General features: G+C 47.5%; 1 protein-coding gene and 1 pseudogene across 2 annotated transcripts; one reads left to right on the top strand and one right to left on the bottom strand.

Moving 5' to 3' along the window:
• Positions 1 to 766: 766 nt before the first annotated feature.
• On the bottom strand, positions 767 to 24,857 carry EFHD2 (EF-hand domain family member D2). 2 transcript variants are annotated; one of them, XM_061601572.1, is made up of 4 exons: positions 24,491 to 24,857; positions 6,844 to 6,991; positions 5,563 to 5,697; positions 767 to 4,586 (listed from the first exon to the last, which is right to left on the bottom strand). In XM_061601572.1, exons 1-4 carry the CDS (start codon positions 24,793 to 24,795, stop codon positions 4,452 to 4,454), a joined length of 723 nt encoding a protein of 240 aa, XP_061457556.1. In that variant the 5' UTR covers positions 24,796 to 24,857; the 3' UTR covers positions 767 to 4,451. The 2 variants fall into 2 exon arrangements, with proteins under 2 accessions (XP_061457556.1, XP_061457557.1); XM_061601573.1 differs by lacking the exon at positions 24,491 to 24,857 and adding an exon at positions 17,976 to 18,053.
• Positions 19,755 to 19,863, top strand: LOC133373046 (5S ribosomal RNA; annotated as a pseudogene).
• Positions 24,858 to 26,407: the final 1,550 nt, after the last annotated feature.

The following is a 26,407-nucleotide window of genomic DNA, read 5'->3' as shown; positions in this document are numbered from 1 at the left end:
GACCTGTAAGGAGCTTCAACTAACATGGGAAGGAAAGCTAAGGGACGCTTTGCATGATGCAGGTTGCAGGAGAACGTGGATGTATGAAAAGACCTGAGCTACCGCTCAGTGATAATGCGTGGAAAGTTAGAACTTAACTTCCTCGGTGAGTCTATGGGTGAGCATCTGTAGTCTATGCAGCCCCACACAGGGAAGGTGCATTTGATCTTGCCTCATTTGCCCTTGTAACGTGTATACGTTTTAAATTGTTTCAAATTGTGTTTTAAATTGTGTTTAAAAGATGTGTTTTTAAATTTGTATATTTGTATGTTTTGAGTTACTGTAAACCGCCCAGAGAGCTTTGGCTATGGGGCGGTATATAAACACAATAAATAAATACATAAATAAACTATTGACATTAGGCAGGCACTGTCACTGAAAACTTTTCTTTTAATTAAGCCAACCCAGTTTTATCTACATTTGCTTGTTTTTCCTGATTTTACCTGTATTTTCATTGATACTTATTTTATGTATGCTTGTTTTTTAAAAGAGCTTTGCTGATTTTATCTGCATTTTATTGTTTTACTATGTATACCACTTAAAGAGTTTTCCGATTAAGCATTCTATACATCTTTCTAAGTAAAAATATAACGTGTAGCAGATCTTATGCATCATTTGCCTCCTATTTCCTGGGTCTTCCCAGTCTATGCCCAAAATTCCAACCGGAAGTGATTGTATCCTCAAACCCGAGAAAGTAAACACTCTTCTGGACCACACAGCCTGCTTATGAAATATATTTTTTAATTAGTTTTGGTTTTAAAAAAATAAAATTATACCACTGAAATGGAGCAGGTTTTGGACTCAAAAGTGAAAACACATTCTGATTAATCCATCCATTTAAACATATCGGGGGGGGAAAAGGTGTAGAATGGAAGGAGAGACTGAATATAGCATTTTCCTAAACCCCAACCCACTCCTGACCCCCCAGCCACCCAAGGCTGCAATATGAAAAAATAAAGCCTCTAAGATCCATCAGCGGGACTTTTAAAATCTTTCGCCAGAAAAATAAAGGGTTAGCATGAATGCAACCAAGTAATTAGAAATCTCCCAGGGAGACAGAAAGGGGGGAACTGGAGAGGGATATCACTTAGCAAATGAGAGAAATTAGACTTGATGCCTTTTTGAAAAGAACAAAGTACCAGGTAACAAAATATATGCGTCACAAAATATAATGTCAAGTCTCTGGCTTTTAAAAGTTTAGCTTTGCTCAGGGAGCTTACTCAACCAACGGCATGAATTTCCCTTGCTGCTGTCTCAAGTTTCAAAACCAAATGGGTTTTTTCGGCATTGCCAACTTATCATTAAAAAAGGTGACTCGACCTGCTCCTGTGCCATTGGTGCAACTGTCAGAAATAAACAGGTGAAACGGGGCACAGAGAGACATGCCACCACCTGCAGGTCAAAAGAATTCTTACTTTGCACACCCCACCTCTTCCAAATTAAGGGGGGGCACTTAAGGTATCTTAAAAAGCACCCCTCCCCCCCCAATCCTGGAGCCTCACAGGGACTTTTGCAAAGTCAAAAAATGGGCAATGCTGGCTCTATTGGTTTGTTTTATGAGCGTTGGGCAAAAAAATAATTTTGGAAGAAATTTTCCCCCTTGTCATACAGAACATGAACACGACAATCGGGGCTTGCCTCTTTGTGATCACAGGTGCATGCAAAAATAAAACCTGAACAGTAATAGTCCAGATGAACCACGGGGACATTTAAAAGCACTTAAGGGTGGTCTCCCAGCCTGAACATTCAACACAGATAGAATATTACACTTACGGGGAGAAAATGTTTTGCCCAAGTGATTCTAGAATTGGGTGGATACTTAGGTATGAGACTTTTTCTTTTTGAAAAAATAGCCATCAGCTTCATCCTGTCATTGTTCCAGCACTTGGGTTATTGCCTTGATATAAAACACAGACACGAAAACACAAAGAGAAATAAGCGATGCCGCTCTAGTGACAGCCTCGTCGAGAGCGTCCTTTGACCCCGCTGCATCGTCTAGAATGGGCAGTGCCTCTGCCAAGATGCCCCACCCAGACTGTGCAAAGTCCAGTTTTCTAAAAGATGAGGCCATCCTTAGATGGTGCTGAAATAGGGACCAGGGCCTGTGCCGCCGAAGACAGATGTCAGAGCATATTCTTTTGCCTGAACGTCCCCTTTAAAAATGGCAACGTTAGAGAGAGATGAACTGAACAGCAGGAAACGAGTCTTAGAAATGAAAACTGGCAACTTGCATCAGGGATTTGCACCAGGATTTGTCACCCTCCAGATGATGCTGAACCCAAGCCCCCATTATCATCCCTACTTGCTGGGGTTGATGGGACATGAAGTCCAGCATCTGGAGGGGCAAAGGATCCCCGTTCCTGACTTAAAAGTTTGACAACGTACTGATGTTTGTGGGAAGGAGGCTAGGAGACTCACAGTATTGAGAAGCAATTGAATTTGCCGACTTTGTGACAGGCTTTTAAGCAGACGGCCACTTATGAGGGATGCCACAGTCATGGATTTCTTGTATCGGCCAGGGGTTAGACTACATGACCTTTGGGGTCCCTACCTACTCTATGAATCTATGAACTACGAGGGAAAGAGCCTAGAGTGACAAAATCTCAGGGCTCCGGGCTAATTGGAAAAATCCTTTCAGGGGGGAGAGACACAGCTTTCTCCCTTCAAGTTCTTTGGAACCGTGGGGGCAGTCCTAACTCGCTGCCACTTTCCCAAGTGTAACCACAAGGAGCCAACGCAACACCTTCTCACTCCCAGTGTGAACGGTTTGCAAGAGGCAGCAGTAGCTGGTGCCCATCAGGACTGGTGGGGTGGGGAGGCAGGGAGGCCAACAGCAGGTGGCGCCAGAGCCAACCAATTCTAGTTTTGTCTCAGTCCTCCTGCTGAGTTCTGCAAAGGCAACACTGAGCCGTAGGAAGAGGAAGCCGACAGGCAGGGCCAACCCCGGGGTGGTTTAAGGTAAGAAGGCAGGCAGGTGGGGATTGGCTGAGGGCAGACTGAGATTGGTGGGGTGGTGCCCCACATGCCTTAACGGACCAGCTTCCACTGCCTACAAGCAAGCACGGGCACCTGGGAAATGGATAGTCCAGGAGGGAAGCAAAATAGCTCAACTTTAACTTTGATGGTGGGATGTGCAGGGATGGGCAAATCTGTCAATTTTGGTCTCTTAGTTTCTCGGTTTTCCAACCTTAAGGTGAGTTTGCCATTAAAAATGAAAAAGTCCTCATGGAAATTAATCAGCATTTTAGCGCACATTTCTCTGTCTGCAGTTTTGCCGAATATGCCCATTTCCCCCCCTAACGGGATGCATTTGCTAAAGGTTACACATTTTTGTATGCTTTTTTTGTTTGGTTGGAGTATTGCATCGCAAAAACATCGGAGGAGCACTAATTTCGGAGAGCTGCGTTTCGTATCACATGCGGTTCAAGGAACCGTGAATGATACCAGTTTGCAGTGGAAATTTCTCCTGAATTCCCGAGCAGGACGCGCGGGAAGTTTGAAGGCTTCCCATTTTGCATCAAGGCAATTTCAGACAGTTCATGTAACATGGCAGAATTAATCGGGGAAAAGGAAGAAGGAAACATCGAGAAGGGGAGTAAGGGTGTTCCTGGTTTCCAGGCCGCTACCTCTGGTGGGTTTACAACCCCCTGCCCCTGGTTTTTGGCAAAGCTTCAAGCAAAGGGACTTTAAAGTGACCAATTTAAGCATTACTCATTGGAACACACTGCACATGCAAAAGCTGCATGGTTTTTTTCCTTTTCTTGCACAAGCATTCCCAACGGAGCAAGGGTCCATTCAGTCCTCCCCCTGCCCCCCGCCAATCGCTAACGGTCAGCCACGACCACAGCCGTCACCAAACCAGCTGGGTTATGAAATGATTCACAAGTCAAACGTGCAAAGCTTAGGCTCAGGACACACCATGTTAGAAAACTCCCACCTGACAGACAAGTCACGCCATTCACAGGGGGGGAAACACGGAACCAGACCACAGGAAAACAGATGATGGCAGCAGCGGCCTCTGGGATGTTTGCCTGCGGTACTGACAGGTCAAGAAGAAACAGCACAGGGGCGGTTTTCACAGCCAGAGCCCCGAACGGCTCCAGATTCAAATGCAAATTCTTTCCCACATTGGTCCCAAATGCAAACCATCGAGGGCTGCCCACCGACCAGGGAACCCTGTAACCGGGCCTGCCCTTGTGCCTTCGACGCCCGCTTGAGCTGCAGAAAGCAGGGGGTTTGCACAGCCCGGAGGTAAGCCTTCGCACCTGCAGTTCAAGTGGCCGCTGAAGGCACGGCTCAAAAGAGAAGGGAACCGCAAATCGCCAGCAGCGTCACAACATTCCCCGTTTTGTGGGAGGACTTTTCCGGGACAGCATTCGCCACAAAGGTCCCTCCCAACAGGACTGGCCCCATCACTGCTTGAACGCCGACTGGAGCTCTTTGAAGGCTGCTTTCCGCTGCTTCTGTTCTTCTGCCTGCCGCCGCTTCTCTTCCTGCTCGGCCTTGATCTCTTCTTCAAAGCGGCTCGTGACATTCATGGCTTGTACCTGCAAGGGGAAAACTGGCCAGGTGATCTCAGAGCGGTCAACATCGGCAGCCCCTCCCCCACTTAGTGCTGGGAAGCGGGACAGGCCCTGGAAGGTTGCTGGCTCCCTCCCTGTATTTTCAGTTTTTGCTTTTGTTAAACTAAGTTTCTAGTCCCTCCACTTGATGCAGAGGCAAGGGTATGGATGAAGCAATCATCCCCACAGTGGAACACTGGAAGCTGCCTTCTACCAAGTCAGGCCACTGGCCCATGTACCTCAGCATTGCCGACACTGACTGGCAGTGGCTGTCCAGGGTTTGAGACAGGGGGCTTATCCACACGGGAGTCTAACTTTGTAATAAAGAAGCTGCTTTTACCATCACAATAGCTTTTCAAGGTCCACACTTCTTGCCCAATGGTAGCTTCCAATTCACTGTTTTCCTGTCACACAAGTAGGTGTTCCTCTGGACAGGTTTAGTATTGCTGTTTCCTTGTGGCCCCACCCCCAATTTTACATGTTTACTCCCTCCGGAGTATCTATATTGCTAATGGAGAAGGGGAGGGTTTTTTTTGTCAGTTTCATTGTTTCTTGTCAATTGCACGCCTCTCCCAGCTGAAGCCCTGAGAGCTTTGGGGGGAATTGACACAAAACTATATGAAACTGATTAGAGGGAGAGTGATTAGACAGCCAGTGTGGTGTAGTGGTTAAGGTGTTAGACTACAACCTGGGAGACCAGGGTTCGAATGTGTGCCGAATGTCAAGTATGCCCCCCCCCGGTGTGTGGTCACATCTGCACCATACCTTTAAATAGTCATCCTGGGAACTGTAGCGTGTTAACGGTGTTGAGGGTTGTTAGGAGACCCTGTCCCCCTCCAAGAGGTACAATCCCCAGAGCAATTTTAACAATCAACCCCTCTTCCCCAAGTCATTTCTGTGGTACGTTTCCAATTGGTTAGTGCCACCGCCCGCCCACCCTTCCCCCGGACACGCTTCTTACTTTGGCCTCGAAAAAGCTTTTGGCTCCCTTGACGCCCTCCGTGGAGACGTCAATCTCCGACAGGCGGGCCAAGGCATGCAAGCCGCTGTCTTCTTCCAGCTCGCCTGCAGCAGCTTTGCGAAAGATGAGAAGAAACTGAGGCAGGGGAGAAGAACACAAATCCGCCGTGAGTTTCCTTGCTCCTTGTCACTGAGATTTGTAAGCTGCTCTGAGAGACTTTTATTTGTTTATTGGTGAAGAGTGGGACACACACACACACACTGTAAATAATAAACAAAGAATTTATCTGCCCCGAAATATGGTGGGAAGTTTTCAGGGGCTTAACCTGTATCAGGGCCAAATTTGTATTAGGGCCACGGAAAGGGGAGTCTAAATCTTCCTCAGTTGATGCAGATCTCTGTGTCTTCCCCAAACAGTTATTCTCGGGAGGGAGAGTGGTGGAAGGGGTGAGTGTTTCTCCCCTCAGTAGCTAAGGGCAGGTTGAGATGGAGGTGGGGTTGAGGGGGGAAATGGGGCAGGGCAAAAGATTTAACCTTGCCACCTCCTCCAGTGCTTGGTTTTCCTCCTTTCTCCTCAACGCTTTTTCCTCGCATGTCACATCTTTCAGACGGTAAGCCTGAGGGGCAGGAATGGTCTCGCTACTGATTTGCATGCCATTTGGGGAGCCTTTTCGGCTGAAAGAGAGTGGGGTCAAATGCTTTAAAGAAGAGACAGGAACCCTTTTAAGCTTGAGCGCAACATTCCCTCACGGACAGCCTTCTGTGTCCGCAAGCCAGGGGTATGCATCATAGCCTACTGTACAGACATCACATCTATTGCTCCCTCCCATTTTTTCCCATCTGGCTCCACCCACCACTGCCATGTGGCCCCCGGAGTTTTGCTCGCAAAGAAATGCGGCCCTCAGGCAAAAACAGGTTTCCCACTCCTGGGATCAATTAACATAAAGAACATTCATCAAAAAAATACCCACCCATACAATTCGGAGGTAGGAATTGTTGCCATGCCAACCTCTGACACTGGCCCCATATGGCAGGGAGGTAAGGTTCCCTCCTGGCCCCCATAGTCCAGAGGCTGCCATTCCTGGTGGGGGGGAGGCTCAGCCTCCAGACATTGGTAAACTACAACTCCCATCAACTCGAGCAACCATGGCCAATGGCAAGTGATGATGGGAGCTGGAGGAAATTTTCTCTGCCCCTGATCTATTTGGCAGGAGGCCCCATACAGGGTTCTCAGACTGACTTCTTGAGTCAACAACAGATAAGATCACACTGTAACTATTACCTCCCGGAAGCTGAGTTTGCCATCAAAGTCTTCATCTACCTCCTTGATCATGTTTTTCAAGCCAAGGTGCGTCTGGGGAGCTCCTAGTTTCTCCATCATCAGCTTCAGTTCCATCAGGTCAATGAAGCCGTCTTTTCCTGCATCATACCTGCAAAAAGAACAAAAATCTGAATCAGATCAAAATGCCAACAATGGTTTACACACACACACAAACCCAGACAGGGACTGTCTCCCAGCCAAACAAGCCATAACTACTTGCATCAAAGAGTTTAGTGTGCCCCCTCTGCAAATAATCACCAGTCCAGTATATAAAAAAAATTTGGTCCATCAAAGCTTCCATGACCATCAGTTCAACTGTCTTTAAGGTTATTGTTTGATTTGTCTCAGCTTCTCCGAGACAAACATGTGGTTATAGATTAACTAATGACGCGCGTCAGAGATGCAAGTTTCATTCTTAAAGTTTCTCCGCCCAATTTGCAAGTCAGGAGTGACCTTAAGCGTGTTGTTTTTCCAGAGCAAATTGGTAGAAACTGGGGTAGTAGTCTGGTGCCAGAGGTTGGCTCCAGTGGGACCCTTGGCATCGGCAGCTGCTGATGGACCAGTCACTCATCAAGCCCAGGGCCAACCACCTACTTTGCCGATAATCTAATATGTTAGCTGCAGGTTCAGTTATTGAACTCAAGATCTCATTGAAATCAATGGGATGCCATAACTGATTTGTCTCACTGATTTCAATGAGGCCTACGTTCAACTAACTTAGTCTGGATCTAAGGCCACAGTCCCAAAGCAGCACACAAGCTTTCAAATTACATAGGACTCTCCATCACTGCTTCAACTTTATTTTATTTTTTAAAACTATTAAGATACCACCCTTCAGCAGATTTGATTCCAGGATGGTTTGCTAAGTTAAAATATCGGGAAACAAACAACAAAAATAACCACATGATTTGGGGGGGGACGGGGACCCAAACTAGCTTTCTCTATAGAAAAAGAACAGTCAGCACCAAAACTTCAAAAATGTCCGGAGTACTTTAAAAGCTTGGGAAAATATAAAGTGGGTTGCCTGGTACTCCGCTTCCTAGCAATGGATCCTAGGAATTTTATAGAATAAAAGATTATAAAAAATAAAGGGTTGCCATAAAGTTCATATATCTCACTATTTAGAGTTGTCCTAATTTCAGAATCTTTGTTCAAAGTAACTTGGGGCAGCGGAAGGAATTAGACATTATGCTAAATATGCACCATTTGCCAACAAAAACTTCAACTACGGTCCAGTTCCACCCTCTGCAACTTCTATTATAACTTAATGTCTATAACGAGGACACTAAGGGCTCATCCACATGGCAATTTAGTGTGTGTCTGGTGCTACTTGCATCCCTTTGCAATTTGCATGGGTCACATGACGTTGCAGGCGAGCAGAAGCTAGAACGCAGTTTTCCCCTTTAAATTCGTATTAACCCAATCCAATTATAATGTGAAAAGGAAAGGAAAAACCGTCTCAGCTTCACTGCGGTCCTCCATGTAGGTGCTTTGCTTCAATGTTTTTTTAGTGGGTGGGCTCGCTTATGCCCCATTGCCCGCTCCCCCTCTCTCTGCCGCCCGCAAAACTGCTGCTGCCTACTTTGCCTTTCACTCACTCCCCCCTCTAATTAGTTTCATATAGTTTCATGTCAATTGCACCCCAATGGCTCTCCCAGCACCAGAAGAGGCATGCAATTGACAAGAAACAATGAAACTGATACCCCCCCTTCTCTATTAGCAATATCCAAACTCCAGAGGGAGTAAACATGTAAAATTGGGGGCAGGGCCACAAGGAAACAGAGAGACTAAACCTTTCCAGAGGAACGCCTACTTGTATGAAAGGAAAACAGCGGACTGGAAGCTACCATTGAGCAAGAATTGTGGACCTTGAAAAGCTATTGTGATGGTAAAAGCAGCTTCTTTATTACGAAGTTAGGCTCCAGTGTGGATAAGCCCTAAGCCCCCACCCCACCCCAATTCCATGTATAGAAACTGGCAATTGAATCTTATCTTAATACTGGTGATAAGACAGCATCGCCCCCCCACAACTTGAGGGCACGAAAGGGTGGGATGCACCGCTGGCCTACTAGCTCCTTGGTGATACCCTCCAGCATCTGCTGCCTAAAGCAGCTGCCTCACTCTGCCAAATGGTAGAGCTGGCCCCAATACATGGAGGAGTCGGACTCAGTCGCAATTTTCAGCCGAAGCACGTGGCAGCTTAGTCCGGACTACGCAGAGGCCTCAAAATCGAAGCGATGCACAACAAGATTGTCATGGCCCCGTCAGAGGACTCCTCAGATGAGGACGACTCGGGAGTAACAGCAGCAGACCCAGGAGCAGCAGACTCAGAAGGAGACACGGAGGAGCCTCCTGAGAATCCAGCTCCTTCTGCCCCTCAGTTGCAGAGCACCCCAGGGACAGCAGAGGCCCTGCAGCCAGACACAGACAGTGAACAGGATACTCCCCCCTCACCTGCAGAACGTAGACAGCAGAAGGTCAGGGAGAAGAGAGGCAGGCCTGTCTCCTTATGGCCCAAACGCTGAGGACTCACACCTGCTGTCCATCCTGCTCTTTATAAGGCACACCTTGGCTGCAGCTTGTTGCTGACTGCAACGTCAGGCGTGGCTTTGTGTAGACCTAGTTTCCCTGCAGCATCTCTTTGACTGACCTCCTTGGCAATTGATCCCGGACCTCCACTGACCTCGCTTCTGGACTTCTGACTCGGCAAGTAAGCTTCGGATAGGCCTGGCAGATTTACAACCCGACCGCTGGCTAAGGACTTTCCTTCCCTGCCAAAGACCCAGGAATTTCCAGCCCCCCTTGACACTGCTGATGCAGTGTAGAGCTGACAAAGATGTTATGAAGATCATGGGCCGCAAGTCAGAGCCTTGCTCATCTGTTCGATTAATCTGGCCCTGGTTAAAATGGCTTCCATCATCAGAAAAAAAAATGAGTCAAGTGCAGATGTTCCTAGTTCTTCTGCGACCTTTCTGCGAAGCACCAGTGGTCTGTGGTTAGACTCCCTATCTAAAGACTTCAAGGAATAGATCTAAGTCTTAACCAGTTTTTTTTTAAGCTATCTGAACTCAAGATCCAGACACCAAAGGAAAAACTTTGACTCTTTTATCAGAACTGCAAGGCTGCGTTTCTATTTGCATTCTGGCTTCCAAACAAGCCTTATCATAACGTCTCCTGCCTTTTAAACCAACAAAAGAGCAAACACGTACAGATCAGAACTGTGGAGGTCTTTGCGTGTGCATGTGCACGGCCGGAAAAACATTTCGATGACAGCCTCCTTTTGCTTCAAGCTAAAGGAAATAAATTGGCACATCTAACTTCTTGCATATTAACCCTCAAGGCATACAGGGCAGCCTTGGGATTTTGTGCAGCGCCTGACAACTGCAGAATCCGTGGAGTTGCATCTTTACTCGCAAAGCTTCAAGTCCTCATGGGTACAGAGAGACGTTTGAAACACACAGGAAATGTCTGTAAAAGACTTCAACGTTACTAATATGGAGCTAACAAGAAAGTGCATGGCCCCCTACTCATTAATCCCCTTTGCTTGTGCTGTAGCCTTTGTGGTATGGTGGTTAAAGTGTTGGCCTAGGACTAGGAATAGAAAGATCTGCCTGTTTCGCTTCTCTCCGTTTCTCATCTTCCCAACGTTAAATTCAGTTCTCTACATTGCTCCAGCGACCTAGAATTTTTTTTTTAAAAAAAATCCTCATGAAAATTCTCCACTATTTTAGTGCAGATTTTCCCAAATAAACACATTTTATAGGCAGTTTATTTTTTTGCAAGCCTTTTCTCAACATTTCATCCCTTTTTGCATGTTATTTTCACTCATGTGTTCATTTTTATGCACACTTTCCCCTAATACATGCATTTTTGTAAATGGTGTTTAGTTGGCGAACTGCATCCCAAAATTCTGATAAATGCGAATTTCGAAGGACGGCTGTGTCTCGCTTCTCATGTTGTTTAAATTCTGCTTGAAATGCAAACTGAACTGAAATTCTCATCCATCCCTACCTAGGGGGGGAGAGATCCATGTTCAAATCCCTATGTGGCCCTGAAACTCATATAACTTATACACGATTCCGCTTTCAACACTCTTTCCGCCTGCAAAAGTTTCGGTTTCCAATCAGTCCATGTCACATAGCTTCCTGCTGAAATCCTGTAATTGTTCATACCGTAAATATTCTGGGGGTTCTTTGTCCCACATCCGTTGCACTATAGCAAAAGACTGCTCCTTATAATGCCATATAATTCAAAGAGCATCACAAAACAACTTACAAAGCAGAATGATGTGCAGGCAGTCCAGTATAAATCCATCACTAATACACTATTATCCCATTCAGGACATGTTGGAGAATATACCTGCATAAAAACATTCATCTGGACTCTGGAGGGCCCTTAGTTGAATATGATGTTAGTAGAAGCTAAAATGATGAAACTGAGGTTATCATACTTTGGACACATCATGAGAAGACACGATTCCCTAGAAAAGACCATAATGCTGGGAAAAACAGAAGGAAGTAGAAAAAGAGGAAGGCCAAACAAGAGATGGATTGATTCCATAAAGGAAGCCACAGACCTGAACTTACAAGATCTTAACAGGGTGGTTTATGACAGATGCTCTTGGAGGCCACTGATTCATAGGGTCGTCATGAGTCGTGGTCGACTTGAAGGCACATAACAACAAAGAACAAAAATTGGTAGCTGGGGGTTGTTGGGTAAACAAAGATGACTAAAATGATAGCAACTCGCTCATATTCGTGCTGAGTGTGTTCCAAACCACTGGAATCATCGCCAAACCACTAAATGGACCCTGAAGAGTTTTTTTCACTCTTAGTTGAGATTGCTTCATACTTCCAAGGATGCATTCAGTGCACCAATTTGATGCTTACAAACCTGGCTGGTTGTGGTCTAACTGAGGTGAACGACATCCTTACAAGATTTCCTTATGATACGGATGCTATTAATAGAGGCCCCACCAAAAGGATTACCACCAAGGAACACAAAGTGAAATATTTCCCTTTGGTCCTTGGGAAAATGTATAACCTCTCCCCCTTTCTGGAAACACCATTCAAAGGGAAAAGGTGGGTATCTCAACAGTAGCTTCTCCCACGTAAACTCCATGACATCACTGCATGCACAGAACCTACATCCAATGGCACTAGTGATATGGGTTTTCTGAAAATTGGGCTAATTTGTATCAGAAAGTGCTCTAAACCCCTAAATGATGACCTAATTTAGCATGTTTATTGCACCTGTACTGAGTAAATAAAACACTTAAAAAATCCTATATTCATTTTTTTTGTCCCACTATACCAAAACTATTTGACCTCAAATATTTCAGGGTAAGAATTATAACACACAATGTGGTTTAAATGTTATATGTAGGGTTTTTTTTACTGGAATACTTGTAAAAAGTTTGACAATAGCAATGGAGTAATTACCTGGAAAAATACCATTAATTACAACTTTGAAACTGCCAGGCTTACCTAAAATAGCTTTTATAATTGGCATCCATTCACTTCAAGCCATGAACTTGTGAACATTTTGGAGAGAAAAATAAAGCAATGGAAAATTTCCCACCCAACATCACCGAATGATTGCTTGGAGACCTTTGAGTAACAAGCAACTAACAAATCTAATAAATAATCATAATCATGCCCCCAGAGGGCCAATAAGCAGGGATTTTTGAATCAGCTGAATCAATTAGATCGCCCTCCAGGTTCCTTCCAATTCTTTGAGCCTATTACTGCAAAGCTCTCCATTTAGTTACACTAGGCAGGTGCCTGTGATGTTACAAGTTCCGGCACCAATTAAAAAACAAACAAACCTGTTATGTTGACCCAATCTTTTGGTGGATCATTTTTTTAAAAAATGGATATTCTTATTAACTTATAGAAGCTGCAGTGATAGGTGACAGGCTAGACAGCCACCTGTCGGGAATGCTTTGATCTGGATTCCTGCATTGAGCAGGGGGTTGGACTTGATGGCCTTATAGGCCCCTTCCAACGCTATTATTCTAGAGTGTTTTTGTTTCTGGAGTGGTTTTGCCTAGCTGGAATAAATTCTGGAGCTCTGATAATGCCTCTTGCTTGTGTGAACAGACGAGAGAGACAGAGACGTACGTGTGTGTGTGCGTGCTAGGGATGAAGAGATCTGTCTGTCTCGGTTCTCTCAGTTTCTCATTTTTCCAATGTTAAATTCAGATCTCTACATTTCTACAGCAGTCTGCATTTTAAAAAAAAATTCCTCATGAAAATTCTCCACCATTTTAGAGCGAATTTCTCTAAATAAACACATTTTTGTAGGCGCTTTTGACAAAGGTACACCTTTTTGGAAGCCGTTTCTCATCACTTCATGCCTTTTTGCCTGTTATTTTCACTCATGTGTTCATTTTTATGCCCACCTTCCCCTAATATATGCATTTTTGTAAATATTGTTCAGCTGGCAAACTGCATTCCAAAATTCTAATAAATGCGAATTTCGAAGAATGACTGTGTGTCAGTTCTCATATTGTTTCAGAAATTGTGAATTTGATCAATTCTGCTTGAAATGCGAACTGAATAGAAATTCTCACCTATCCCTAATGTGTCCATGCACGTGTGCTAGCCTAGTCCATAAAGGTAAATTTTACATTTGTTGCTCCAGCCCCCGCTCACCCCTGGTATGTGGACCCCAAAAGGCTGCCTAGAAGGGAATGGCATCCTCTGAAAAAGCTTTCATGCCTGTGGTACAAATGCATATAACAAACTGTGAGCAGTGTTGTAGAGTGGTTAGAGCACCAGACCAGGACCAGGCAGACCCAGCGTCAAATCCACACTCAGCCATGAAACGCAGAGTGACCTTTGGCCAGTCGGTCACATGGTCTCTCTCAGCCTAGCCTACCTCGCAGGGCTGTTGCAAGGACAAAATACACTGCCCTAACTTCCTCAGAGGAAGGCTGGAATAAAAATATAAGAAACAAACACAGTACATAAACTAAACTAAACAAACCCGCCTTAGGGCGACTCTTGTTTTAGCATGCACTTAAATGCTACATTTCCAAGGGGAAATGATGCATTTAAAAATACAGTTCTCTCCATATTACAAGTTGCTTTAACCATGCTCACAAGATGACACAGCCCTAGGGGACAAGGTGGCAGCCCTACTGGCAAAAGCAGCTGGAACTATACTAGACTCTTTCACCAACATGCTTAGAGGAAAGGCTTCTGAATGCCAGTTGCTGGGAGTCCGCAGTAGGGAGAATGATGTTGCACTCAGCTCCTGCTAGCGGACTTCCCATTAGAGCATGTAGTTGGCTGCTGTGAGAACAGGATGCTGGACTAGCCTGGCCTGATCCAGCAACCAGACTCTTCTATTGGTCAGTGTCAGGCACGATGGTGCTAAATAAATGACAATTTAATATTTCTTATTAGCATTACGACATCTGCGTTAACGATGGATGAGCCAGGAATATTCTCTAGCTGCAGACTGGAGGCTGATGGAGGATTCTGAGACTAGCCCCAGGCGACTCAGTGAATTTGCCACAAAAGCAAAATATCAGCTCAGGACTTCCTGGTTGACAGTTCAGCCTCTTCCCCCATTTTTCCAACACAGAGAATTTGGGTGCTTCTAAAAAGGCAGCAGCCTTCCGGCAGTAGCCTTCTGGCATTATTCTGATTGCTGACTAATTGCCAGCCTGGACCACAGGAGATGAGAAGGAAGAGGCCCGTCGATCAAACGCAGTTCCGGGCTCTGGGAGCGCAAGAGCAACCCCCACGATTCTTCTGCAAAGCTGATAAAAAGTGATAGCTACACGTGTGCAAATTGCTCATGCCAGGCTTAGCCGGGACGTTTGGCGTTTTCTTTTGATGCCCAGGAAACTGAGCCTGTCACTTGAAGCACAGAAATCCTCACCCTCCTATGGTGAGAGTTCGGGGTTGAATCAAGGGAGTGTCAGAAGACTCTGAGCGGAGGGCCCAGCATGAAAAGCGGGAGTGGTTACCTGTCACCCACCACATGTCAATGGACTGTCACCATTGGCCATGCTGCAAGCCATGCTGCTAGTGGCCTCTAACCCCAGTTCCTCATCCCTGGTTGAAAGGGGCAGGTTGAAGAAGCATGGGGGTAGGTGGGCAGAAATGGACAACAGTTGTCAAAAGGAGATGTTGATGCCTGTTATTCTGGCCCGCTTGCATTGGCTGCCTGTATGTTTCCCAGCTCAATTCAAAGTGCTGGTTTTCACAGATAAGGCCTTACACGGCTTGGGACCACAATAGCTGATGGAACATCTCTCCCAACACGAACCCAGCCGTACACTACGCTCAACATCCAAGGCCCTCCTCTAGGTGCCTACTCCGAGGGAAGCTCGTAGGATGGCAACAAGGGAGAGGGCCTTCTCAGTGGTGGCCCCCAAATTAGGGAATGATCTCCCTGATGAGGTGCATCTGGCACCAACACTGTTATCTTTTCGGCGCCAGGTCAAGACTTTCTTCTTCTCCCAGGCATTTTAACATTTTTTTTTAAGTGTTTTTAAATTTGTCTATTTGTTTTTAATGTTTTTAATTGTTGTAAACAGCCCAGAGAGCTTCAGCTATGGGGCGGTATACAAATGTAATTTATTATTATTGTTGTTGTTGTTGTTGTTGTTATAACCCCCCTCATCTCCAATCAGAGGCAGCAGTTCTAACCACCTTCAGCCAACATGGAAAACCCCAGAACTATCTGCTTAATATTTTATATACTGTAGGCTCCCTCAAGCTTCAGTTGGCTCCCAGACTCACAAGGCTGGGAGTAATTCAGAGGCTGGCTATTTTAAATATATATAAATTTATAGATATAATTTATAATTATAGTTCTAGACAAACACACACACACCTTTGGGCAGCTCCAGTCCCAACTCTTTGGGTTGGTGATCAGTACCCTAAATCAGGGGTAGGAAACTTTTTTTTCAGGCTGAGCGCCACTTTACGTTCTAGGGAACATTCCGAGGGCCACTTGTCAGCGGTGGGCACGGGCATCGGCAAAAGGGAGAGGAGCAACTAATGTAATGTTGAACTTTATACTGCAGGCGAGTTTCTACGCACACTTGCACACCCCCCTTTATCCCCCAGAGGCATTCTCAGAGTTCCAGGAGACATTCCAAGCCAGATGAAAGCATGCAAAGAGGGTGCCAAGGAGGCCCATTCAGAGATTTGGCTCGGAAGAGTCTGGGGGCCAAACGGAGAGGTCTGGAGGACTGCATTCCCCACCACCCTGGTCCTGAAGAGTGTCGGACTGGGACCTAGGAGACCAGGGTTCAAATCCCCACTCGGCCGTGAAACTCACTGGGTGACCTTGGGCCAGTCACTGTCTCTCAGCCTAACCTACCTCACAGGGTTGTTGCAAGGGCAAAATGCTAAGGGGAGCATGCCACCTTGAGCTCCTTGGAGAAAAGGTGGGATATAAATGTAATAATAAATAAATAAGCCAGATTTTGACTGGACATCAGGAAAATCTTCCTAACTGTAAGAGCCATACGACAATAGAACCAATGACCTAGAGAGGTGGTGGGCTCTCTGACACTGGAGGCATTCAAGAGGCAGCTGGACAGCCACCTGTAGGGGATGCTATAATTTGGAATCCTGCATTGAGCACGGGGTGGACTCGATGGCCTTGTAGGCCCCTTCCAACTCGACTGTTCTATGATTCTATGAAATGAATGAATAAAAGGAAGGAATCTCCATATCCAGAGGCAGTCTGCTGTTGAATACCAGTTGCTGGCCGCTGTGGGAAAGTGGATGCTGGACTAGATGGTCTGATTCACCAGGGATTATTTCATGATCCTGCATGGTCTGGAGTGTTTGTGTTGGGGGGGGCACAGCTCAGTGGCAGAGCCCCTGCTTTGCATGCAGAAGGTCCCAGGTTCAATCGCTGGCATTTCCAGGCAGGGCAGGGCACGTCCTCAATTTGAAATCTGCCAGTCGGTGTACATAATACTGAGCTAGATTGACGAATGGTCTGACTCAGTACTAAGGAGGGGGGTTGATTCGGTTTACACTTTCCAAAACAATATGAGAACCAAACACTGCCATCCTTCCAAATTCACACTTATCCAAATTGTGCAATTTTATTTTATTTTATTATTGCATTTAAAAATGTGAATGTACTGCCTTCAAGTATGGTGACCCTATGAAGAGGGTTTTCATGAGGCTGAGAGGCAGTGACTGGCCCAAGGTCACCCAGTGAGCTTCATGGCTGTGTGGGGATTCGAACTCTGGTCTCCCAGGTCCTAGTCTGACACGCTAACCACTACACCACGCTGGCTCTCAGAGTTGCAGTTCTCCAGCCAATGTTTTGTTCTTAAGGTGATTTTATTGTTTTGGCTCCTACTTTTTCTCCCAGGAGCTCAAAGTAGCGTACATGGTTCTCCCCCTCCTAATTTAATCCCTACAACAACCCTGTGAGGTAGGTTAGGCTGAGAGGCAGTGACTGGCTCAAAGTGTCACCCAGGGTGCTTCATTGCTGAATGGGGATTTGAACCCTGGTCTCTCAGGTCCTAGTCTGACACTCTAACCACTACACCACGCTGGCTCTCAGAGTTGCAGTTCTCCAGCCAATGTTTTGTTCCTAAGGTGATTTTATTGTTTCAGCACTTGCTGTTTGCCACCCTGGGGGCTCCTTCAGTGAGGAAGGGCGGGATCTAAATAATAATAATAATAATAACAACAAAATAATACAAAAATGCATATATGAGGGGAAAGTGCATCAAAATGAATATATCAGTAAAGACAACACAAAAATGTTAGGAGAAACTGCTTACAAAAGTGTGCACGTTTGTCCAAACTGCATACAAAAAATGTGTTTATTAAGGAAAATTTGCACTTAAATGCTTTAGAATTTTCACGAGGATTTGTTTTAAAAGATTTGCACATTGCTGCAGACATGTGGTGAGCTGAATTTAAGATTGGAAACGGAGAGAGCCGAAACTGACAGATCTTTCCATCCCTACCAAGTATAAGGCAGCTTCCTACACAGGGCCCTTTTTAGTGTCTGTGGGCCCCCGACAGCTGCCCAACCTTTCCGGGCAATGGCGCAGCATATTAACCAGAAACCCAACCACAGCTCTGTTCGCTTACCTTTGTAACACACAACGGAGGCTGAGTCATTTCCGACACAAAGCCCCTTATCGAGAACTCTTGAGCAACTTGGCAAATGGCCCAGCACAGCCCAACTCCTGATCACACATCTTGCTTTGAAGAAACCAGCGGGTTCCACTGCTGGGCACCGTCTGCGGAGATCGGCGCGGCCTCCCAAACAGACGCAGGGTGAGAAACACATTTGACGGAGCTGCTCGAGGCGATGCTAAGACGCGAGAGTGTTTCACACCCACCCAAATCTGACAAGAGACTGCCGGGGAGTTACTCATCACCCGCAAAACGTTCCCCAGTAGCCAGCCTACTGGTTTGACTAATTGGCAAGTAGGCCGGGAAATCATGAAAGCTGTATGACTCAATGCAGAGAGCCGAATTCTTCCCTGAGCTGGCACCAGACTACACCACAGACGGAGGAAGATAAGAAGCCCTACCTGAAGATGCCAGGGACTGAACCTGGGACCTTCTGCCTGCAAAGTGCATGCTCTACCACTGAGCTTCGGCCCTTGCCCTATAAATAAACCAAAGCGCCAGTCCTCATGGTTCTGAATAAAGGCTTGATATAAGGAGAATGCAGGAAGTAGCCTTATACACAGTCACACCTTTGGCCATCTAGCTCAGTAGTGTCCACACCGGCTGGCAGCAGCTCTCCAAGGTTTCGGGCAGGGATTTCTCCTGGCTTTAAAGGGAGATGCCAGGGATTTGGACCTGGGACCTTTTGTGTGCAGATCAAGTGGTCTGGCACTAAGCCATAAGAACATAAGAAGAGCCTGCTGGATCAGGCCAGTGGCCCACCTGGTCTAGCATCCTGTTCTCACAGTGGCCAACCAGATGCCTCAATGGGAAGCCCACAAGCGGGACCCGAGTTGCAAGAGCACTCTCCCCTCCTGTGGCTACCGGCAACGGTTTTCAGAAGCATACTGGCTCTGACTATGGTGGCAGAGCGCAGCCCTCATGGCCAGTTTGCCATGAACCAAATCGGTTGAAAGCAACTCCATTTGGGACAAAACAAAGTCTGCACCCTAGCGAGCCATTACTATCCTCCCTCTCTCGGTGTGAAAAAAAGAAAAAAGAGACATGCATTAAATTATTTTTAAGTGTTCAGCTAAAATCAAATTGCATAACAAAATGTAACATATTGCATTACTAAATCAGTTATAAACCAATCTGGCTTGCAGTCTTAGGGGATGTATAGCAACATATTTATATTGGGGGGGGGAACCCGCTCCTAAAGCCTCCTGCACAAGCCCTGCTGCAACGCTTGCAGGATCTAGCTGCTCTGCATCTCTGCAGAGCCTGCATGAGATTCAGTTTCCATGCACTGCACCCCTTTGGATGACAGAGGGTATTCCTGCAGGCTTACAAACGAAGGAATTATGTATTATGTCATCATAAATAAGAAACAGACTGGCAACAGGCGCAGATGGCAGCTCTGAGTTGTATCCAGCTGAGTCCTGCTCAGAGTAGACCCACCGAAATTAATGCACCTAAGTTAGTCATTTCTTTGTTTGTTTATTTATTGCATTTGTATACAGCCCCACAGCCGAAGCTCTCTGGGAGGTTTACAACAATTAAAAACATTAAAAATAAACATACAGGATCTATTCTGGGCTTAGGAACCCTGAAAGATCTTGCCGGGGTGTCGGGGCATTCTGAAAGTGACCAAGAAGGAAAGCAAGCATGACCTCCACATACGGCACACGGAATCAGAAAGTCCTGCATTCCATCCAAAGCCAAACCCCCCCACCACCTAATGTTAATAACGCCTACGGCCATACTGCCCTGAACATGTCTGATCTCGGAAGCTAAGCAGGCTCAGGCCTGGTTAGTACTTGGATGGGAGACCGCCTGGGAATCCCAAGTGCTGTAGGCTTAGAGGAAGGCAATGGTAAACTACCTCTGAATACCTCTCACCACGAAAACCCTATGAATATATCAAAAAAAATTCATAGGGTCACCATAAGTCATAATCGACTTGAAAGCACAGAACAACAACAAAGTGTTAATAACAGAAAAGGGACAGGTCACAGTAAGAGGACAGGGAAAAAGCAAATTAAGGGAATGGAGAGACAGGAAGCCAAGAAACCTGATTGGGATGTCTCATGTTCTCGGAATGCTTAGTGAGAGTAGTTTCAAGTTTGCCACACCGTTGCTCACTAAATAGCACATTTTGCGCCCTGTGGCTTTGGATTTGTAAGACATGCTGTGCTTGTGTAGGCTTATTATTTAGAACAGAGCTGAGGAACTCAAGCTCCCATCATCCCTCGCCACTGGCCCCGCTGTCTGGGGCTTAGGGGAGTTCATTCAAGTCCAACACCTTCTGGAGTGGGCCAGAATCTCCTCTCATCACAACCAAGCACTCAAATTAGGAAACCTCTAATTAAATAGTTTCCTGTTTTGTCCACTTGGAAACAATAATTACCCGCTTTGGAACAAGGCAAAATGGTAAACCAGTTTCAAACTGTGGCTTAATCGGAAACTGCTAACCATGGTTTCCTGGTTGGGATGAAACAGGAAACTATGTTTAATTAGAGACTTCCTGGTTAGATTACTCATGCCACAGAAGCAGTGAAAGGACTGTGCATGTGGGCAAACGTTTGTTACCTCTCAGCTTTTGAAGCTGATAGGATAGTCCAAACTGGGCCATTGCATCATCAAAGTTTTAGAAGACTAGCCACCCAACCAAGCCCAAATGTTGCTAATTCTACTCCAGACAGAGAAATGTCAAGGGTGGCAACCACCACTTCCCTATTCTGGAAACATTAAGCATTTCCACTGGAAAAAACGTGAGAGGGGTTTTGAGTTTACTAGTGACGGCTTCTTGAAAGATGAGGCCAGGAACCGAAAGCAAATCACATTTCACAGTCTCAGATAAAAACACATTACAGATCAGCCATACTGACTGTGCACGGTACGAGAACGGCATTGACCTAGTGAGGACAGACTATGATCACGTTGCACAGGGACCTGAGGGCTTCGGCCCTCATTTGCAATGCCCAGCCCTTAAACCAGAGGTAGCCAATGTGGTGCCCTCCGGATGTTGTGGACTACAATTCTCATCATTTCTGATCACAATTGAACAACCCCATTAAGACATTAATATATAAATGACCAAGATTGAAGCCACTGCTACAGATGTACACATCTATCGTTGGATTACAACTCCCATCACCCTTGGCTACTGGCCATATTGGTTGGGGGCTGATGGGACATGCAACAATATCTGGGGACCCAAGGTTGGGACCATCGTCTGAGACTACTAAGTTATTTAAGAATTTAGCATATGGCTTGCACAAATGACAACCGTGCAGAGCCAAATGGATATCAGTTTTCATTACACAACTCCAGAAATGCACACCATGCACCAGCTAGGATAGCTTGCTGTGGGAAACCCACAGTAACTTATCTGGCTCAAACAAGCACAGCAATCCTCTACGGGCAAGCCTTGGGGCGTTTGTAGCTGGAAACCCAACCCAAATGTGGGGTCGCAGCAGAGGTTTATACAACTGAATAAAAGACTGGGGAACTGGGAAATTTATTTCATTCTGTGTCGTCGTTTTCCCCAGTGGCGTGCACTTCAACGCTTTGCAAAAGAAAAAGAAAACAGAGCCAGGAAGGTCAAGTGTGCTGGGGAAATGGAAGTGAGAAGTCTCTGGTTTTCTAAGCTTGCATGTTGCTGTTATGTGCCTTCAAGTCGGTTATGACTTTTGGCGACCCTATGAATCAGCAACCTCCAAAAGCATCTGTTATAAACCTCCCTGTTCAGATCTTGTAAGTTCAGGTCTGTGGCTTCCTTTATGGAATCGATCCATCTCTTGTTTGGCTTCCTCTTTTTCTGCTCGCTTCTGTTTTTCCCAGCATTATTGTCTTTTCTAGTGAGTCATGTCTTCTCATGATGTGTCCAAAGTATGAGAACCTCAGTTTCATCATATTAGCTTTTAGTGATAGTTCTGGTTTAATTTATTCTAACACCCAATTATTTGTCTTTTTCGCAGTCCATGGTAAGCACAAAGCTCTCCTCCAAGACCACATTTCAAATGAGCTGATTTTTCTCTTATCCGCTTTTTTCACTGTCCAACTTTCACAATCAAGATAAGTTTGCATAGTAGGGTTTATTGCTCTGGGTTGCCAAAATATCGAAGGCAGACCGCCAGAGGTGAACCCTCTAGGCATCAGGGGGCATCACACCTCACAAAGCACCAGGAGTTCTCGTCGGGAAATGCCTTTATAAGAGGGAGGGAACTAGCTCAAGGGCAGAGCACCTGCTTTGCGTGCAGAAGGTCCCAGGTTCAATCCCAGGTAGGGCAGAGAGAGAATCTGATTGGGAACTCTTGGGAGCAGCTACCAGTCAGTGTAGGCAGTACTAACCTAGGTGGGCCAATGATCTGACTTCATATAAGGCAGCTTCCAATGCTCTTGTGCCTTCTACCCAGAGATCCTTTCTTCAGAATCATGAGGACTGGAACCTTGCTTTATTTTTATGGGAAGGACCGTAGCTCCGTGGCAGAGCACCCACTGTCCATGCAGATGACATCAGATCCAACCCTTTACTTCTCTGGGTAAGACTAGGAAAGGCCTCTGTCTAAAACGTCAGAGAACCACCATTTTCCTATACGGGCTAGTAGCCAGAGTCTATATAAGGCTCCGCTAGTGGTGTAGTGGTTAAGGTGCTGGACTATGACCTGGGAGACCAGGGTTCGAATCCCCACACAGCCACAAAGCTCACTGCATGACCTTGGGCCAGTCACTGCCTCTCAGCCTCAGAGGAAGGCAATGGTAAACCCCCTCTGAATACCGCTTGCCATGAAAACCCTATTCGTAGGGTTGCCATAAGTCAGAATTGACTTGAAGGCAGTACATTTCCATTTCCATTTCATCTTCTGCACAGAGAGGTGCAGGAGGTCACATCTCCCTTGCCGCCCTAACCCCAGGTGTGCAGGAGCAAGCGACAGCTTCTTAGTCGTGGGGAAAGAGCACTCTGCACATGCCCAAAGGGCCCTTCTCCAGGCCTGGCTCACAGCAGCGACCTTTTAAACAAATACATATTTTTGCCTTCCTTTGCAGAAATTGAGATTGTTCATTCCCACCCAAGCGTCTGCTGACTGGGGGGGGGGGTTCAAAGAAAGAGGAAAAAATGTGTTTTTCCTTGAAAACAGTTCAGGGTGTGCACCGCTACAGAAAAACCGGAAAGATTTAAGGCGGCATGCTTTCAGAGTGCCAGCTCTCTCTACCGTTCCCTGGATTTCTCAGCTCCTGCCATGCTCGGAATACTAATAAATCCCCCCTCCCTCTCCCCCCAAAAGAAAGCAGGTTTCGGTGGTGGCGTGACCGTGATGGAGAAGGAGCTACATTTCCAAACAGGTAAGGAAGACAAGAGAAAATCCCCTCTACTCCTTCCTTCCTGCCCCCCCTTCCCAAAATATGGCAGCGGCGCTTCTCGACAGCTTCCATTCATACAAGAACACTGGGTGGTGCGACATGCGCCCCATGTTAGCTAATGAGCATGGGGCATGCATGCAAGAGATGGGAGGGGGGGAGATTTGGATTTTCTGAATCTGGCACCCAAATAGGTTAAGTCTAGAGCCATGAGAGTTGGGGGGGGGAGAAGAGAGAAGGAAGACGACCCTTGAAAGAAATGGGGGCATCCTGAAATCTCAGCTGCCCCAGAGTCCAGGGTTGCTGTGGCTTTACAAGGGTTTTTTAAAGGAGGCTGCAGAAAAGGGCGAGGGGGGGGGGAAGAGTGGACCAAAATGGGAGCGGGGATCAGGCAGTTGTGGATTACATCAAGGGCCACCGAACCTCTCCCCCATCCCAGAATTCCCACCCTGCTCCAGGCAACGAAGTGGGCAGAATATTTGCAGGCCAGTGTTGCAATTCAGCCATCCCACCCCACCCCATCGCTTCCCAGCAGAAGGAAACTGCCCAGCGGGAAGAACCCAGCAAGAATTGGGGTCTGCCTCCCTCCACACCTCTCTGCCCCTAAACACGCCTCTGACACGCTGATGCCATGCCAGGCGGGCCAGGTCTCAAATCCGGTGCGGGCATGTCTCAGGGGCTCAGACCCTGGGCTTGAACCACACCGTGCTTGCCCCCACAACTCCTTTAACGCGTCCGCCTCTCCCAAGCTGTGGGGAGCAGCATAAAAAAGAAGGAAGCTCAGCTCCTCCCTCGCCGAGAGGGAGCGGAAGGGCCCCTTAGCGAGCGCAGAGTGCCTTTCTATAGAGCGCGTGCAGAGTGCATTTTCTATAGAGAGCAAGGCAAAACCGGGAGGCAAGGCTGCCCACGCCGGAGCAATGGTGGAGGGAAACTCCTCCATGATCCCCCTCTCCTCCATAGAAGCCCCTCTTGAGATTCTCCCGCCGCGTGGGGGAAAGAAGCGGCAGGCACTCCGCACATGCTCAGAGGCGGAGTCCAGGACGAGCGGCGGTGGCGTCCCTCTTCGGAGGCTGTCTAGCCTCTTTGTCTCTCCACCCCCCCCCCCCCAAAAAAAGGCCACTCACTGCCGAAAGAGCCGCTCCATGTCCTTGATCTGCCGCCGGGAGAACTCGCGGAACTCGGTGTAGGGGCTGAAGACGCGGCGGGCTCCTCCGCCGGGCGAGAGCTGCGCCGGGTCGTTGAGCTCGGAGCGCCGCTGCAGCTTGGCGCTGAGCTCGCCGTCGGCGCCGCTGTCCAGGGCCGGCGGCTCCGGGTCGGGATCCGGGTGAGCAGCAGGCGGCGGCGAGGGCTGAGCTTGCTCCGCTTCGCCATTGTGCGCCTCTACTTGGAGGCGGCGGCTCAGCTTGTCGGCCAGCTCGTCGGTGGCCATCGCGGAGGAGAGGCGAGGCGAGGTGCAGAGCCGAGCGCGCCTCCTTCTCGCTCCGCCCCGGCCCGCTGACTAAGCGGCCGCCGGACGATGCCTGCGCAGGAGACGCCCAGGCGGGCGGCGGCGGCCCCGCGTAACGGGGGAAGGGAGGGCTCTCCTGGAGCTGCCTCCCGAGGAAGCGTGCAGAGGATCGGGGCGCCAGAGGGGCTGGAGTGAATCCCACCAGGGCTCGCCTATGGGATCGTCGTGTGGGGTGTCAGAAGGTCGTAGCCCCCTTTCTATTTGGCAGCAGGGCCCCTATGTCTCCAGCGTGCTACCAGCCAATCAGCATGAAAGGGGAGTCTGTTAGCCACTGGGGAGAGTCTTCTAAGGTGCTTCCTTGTCCTTTCCTGCCAACTGGAGCCAATCAGAGTGAAAGGAGGTGAGTTAGCCACTGTGAAGAGTCTTCTCTGTAGCTAACACTCTCCCCTTTCATGCTTATTGGCTCCTAGGGATGCCTGTTGTTGTGGGAGAAGGCGTTAACGAGGATCTCGTTCTCAACCCAGCAGCAAAAAGTAGGGAGGGGCGTGGCTGTGACTATGGTGAAGGAACCTGGCACTTCTATATTTGTCAGTATGCTACTGGTTGCTTGGGAATCATAGAATCGTATAGTTGGACGGGGCCTTTAAGGCCATCGAGTCTAACCCCCTGGTCAGTGCAGGCATCCAACTCCGATGCCTTCTCTGGAGCTTACTCTTGAGTAAGTGGGCAAGGTGCCAGTCTGAAGCGAGAGAGCTCTTGCGTTGACTCCTCGGGGTCTTACTCCCAAGTAAGCAGGTGGGAGAGGGGAGAGCGCTTTGGCTGCAATGCTTGGGACTAAACTTCGGTCCTGTGGCTGGGGCTTCCTTCCAAGTAAGTGGTCAGGGGCTCAGGGTGGCCAGCTGTTGTGCCCAGGGAGGGAGACCCACTGAATCTTGTGGGACTTACTTTTTTGTAAACCATACGAGGGTTGGGATGCGGGCAGTAGTGTAGTGCCAAATTCAGAAGTGCAGGGTCCCTTCATGATAGTCATGCCCTGTCCCCTCACTTGTTTGCCACACTCCTCAGTCCCTCCCGCACATGCCTTCTACTGCAACAGTAGTCTCTAGAAAACAACCAGCATGAGAAAGGACTGTGTTTGCTACTGAGAAGAGTCTTCTCAGTGGCTGACTCAGCTCCTTTCACTCTGATTGGCTCCAATCAGCTGAAAAGGAGAAGGAAGCATGCTAGAAGATTCTTCGCGGTGGCTAACACCCACCAGCTTCAGCCAGCTTTCATTGGCTTGTCAGACACTGGAGACGTAAGAACCAGCTCCCCGAAAGGTAAGGGGTCTAAGACCCCCCGAGACCTTGGAGGACTGCACCCCTGGGTGCAGGGCCGACACACTGTCAGGCTGGCGAGTCTGGCTGCAGCAATGGAAGGCCTCAGGGCCAGGAGCGATGGAGTCAGGCCCAAGCATTAGTTCCAGAAACAGGTGCTGCCTGGAAAGAGCTGCTGCCAAGGCTGAAGCAGAAATCAGCTACCGTGGCCTGATCCTGCTTATAGTTACTTGAGCCTCGCTAAATTTAATGGGTTTCCTTTCCCCCCCCTCAAAAAA

This window comes from Rhineura floridana, chromosome 18, assembly GCF_030035675.1.
Source record: "Rhineura floridana isolate rRhiFlo1 chromosome 18, rRhiFlo1.hap2, whole genome shotgun sequence".
Taxonomy (NCBI): domain Eukaryota; kingdom Metazoa; phylum Chordata; class Lepidosauria; order Squamata; family Rhineuridae; genus Rhineura; species Rhineura floridana.
Note: the sequence above shows the minus strand (reverse complement) of the source record. Positions and strands in the feature narration are given on the sequence as shown.

Coding starts and splice junctions, on each gene's coding strand:
- EFHD2 (XM_061601572.1), bottom strand. CDS start 24,795: ATGGCCACCGACGAGCTGGCCGACAAGCTGAGCCGCCGCCTCCAAGTA. Junction 5,698..6,843: donor GCAAACTCAGCTTCCGGGAG/GTAATAGTTACA, acceptor CCCCTGCCTCAG/TTTCTTCTCATCTTTCGCAA. Junction 4,587..5,562: donor AAAGCTTTTTCGAGGCCAAA/GTAAGAAGCGTG, acceptor TTCCCCTTGCAG/GTACAAGCCATGAATGTCAC.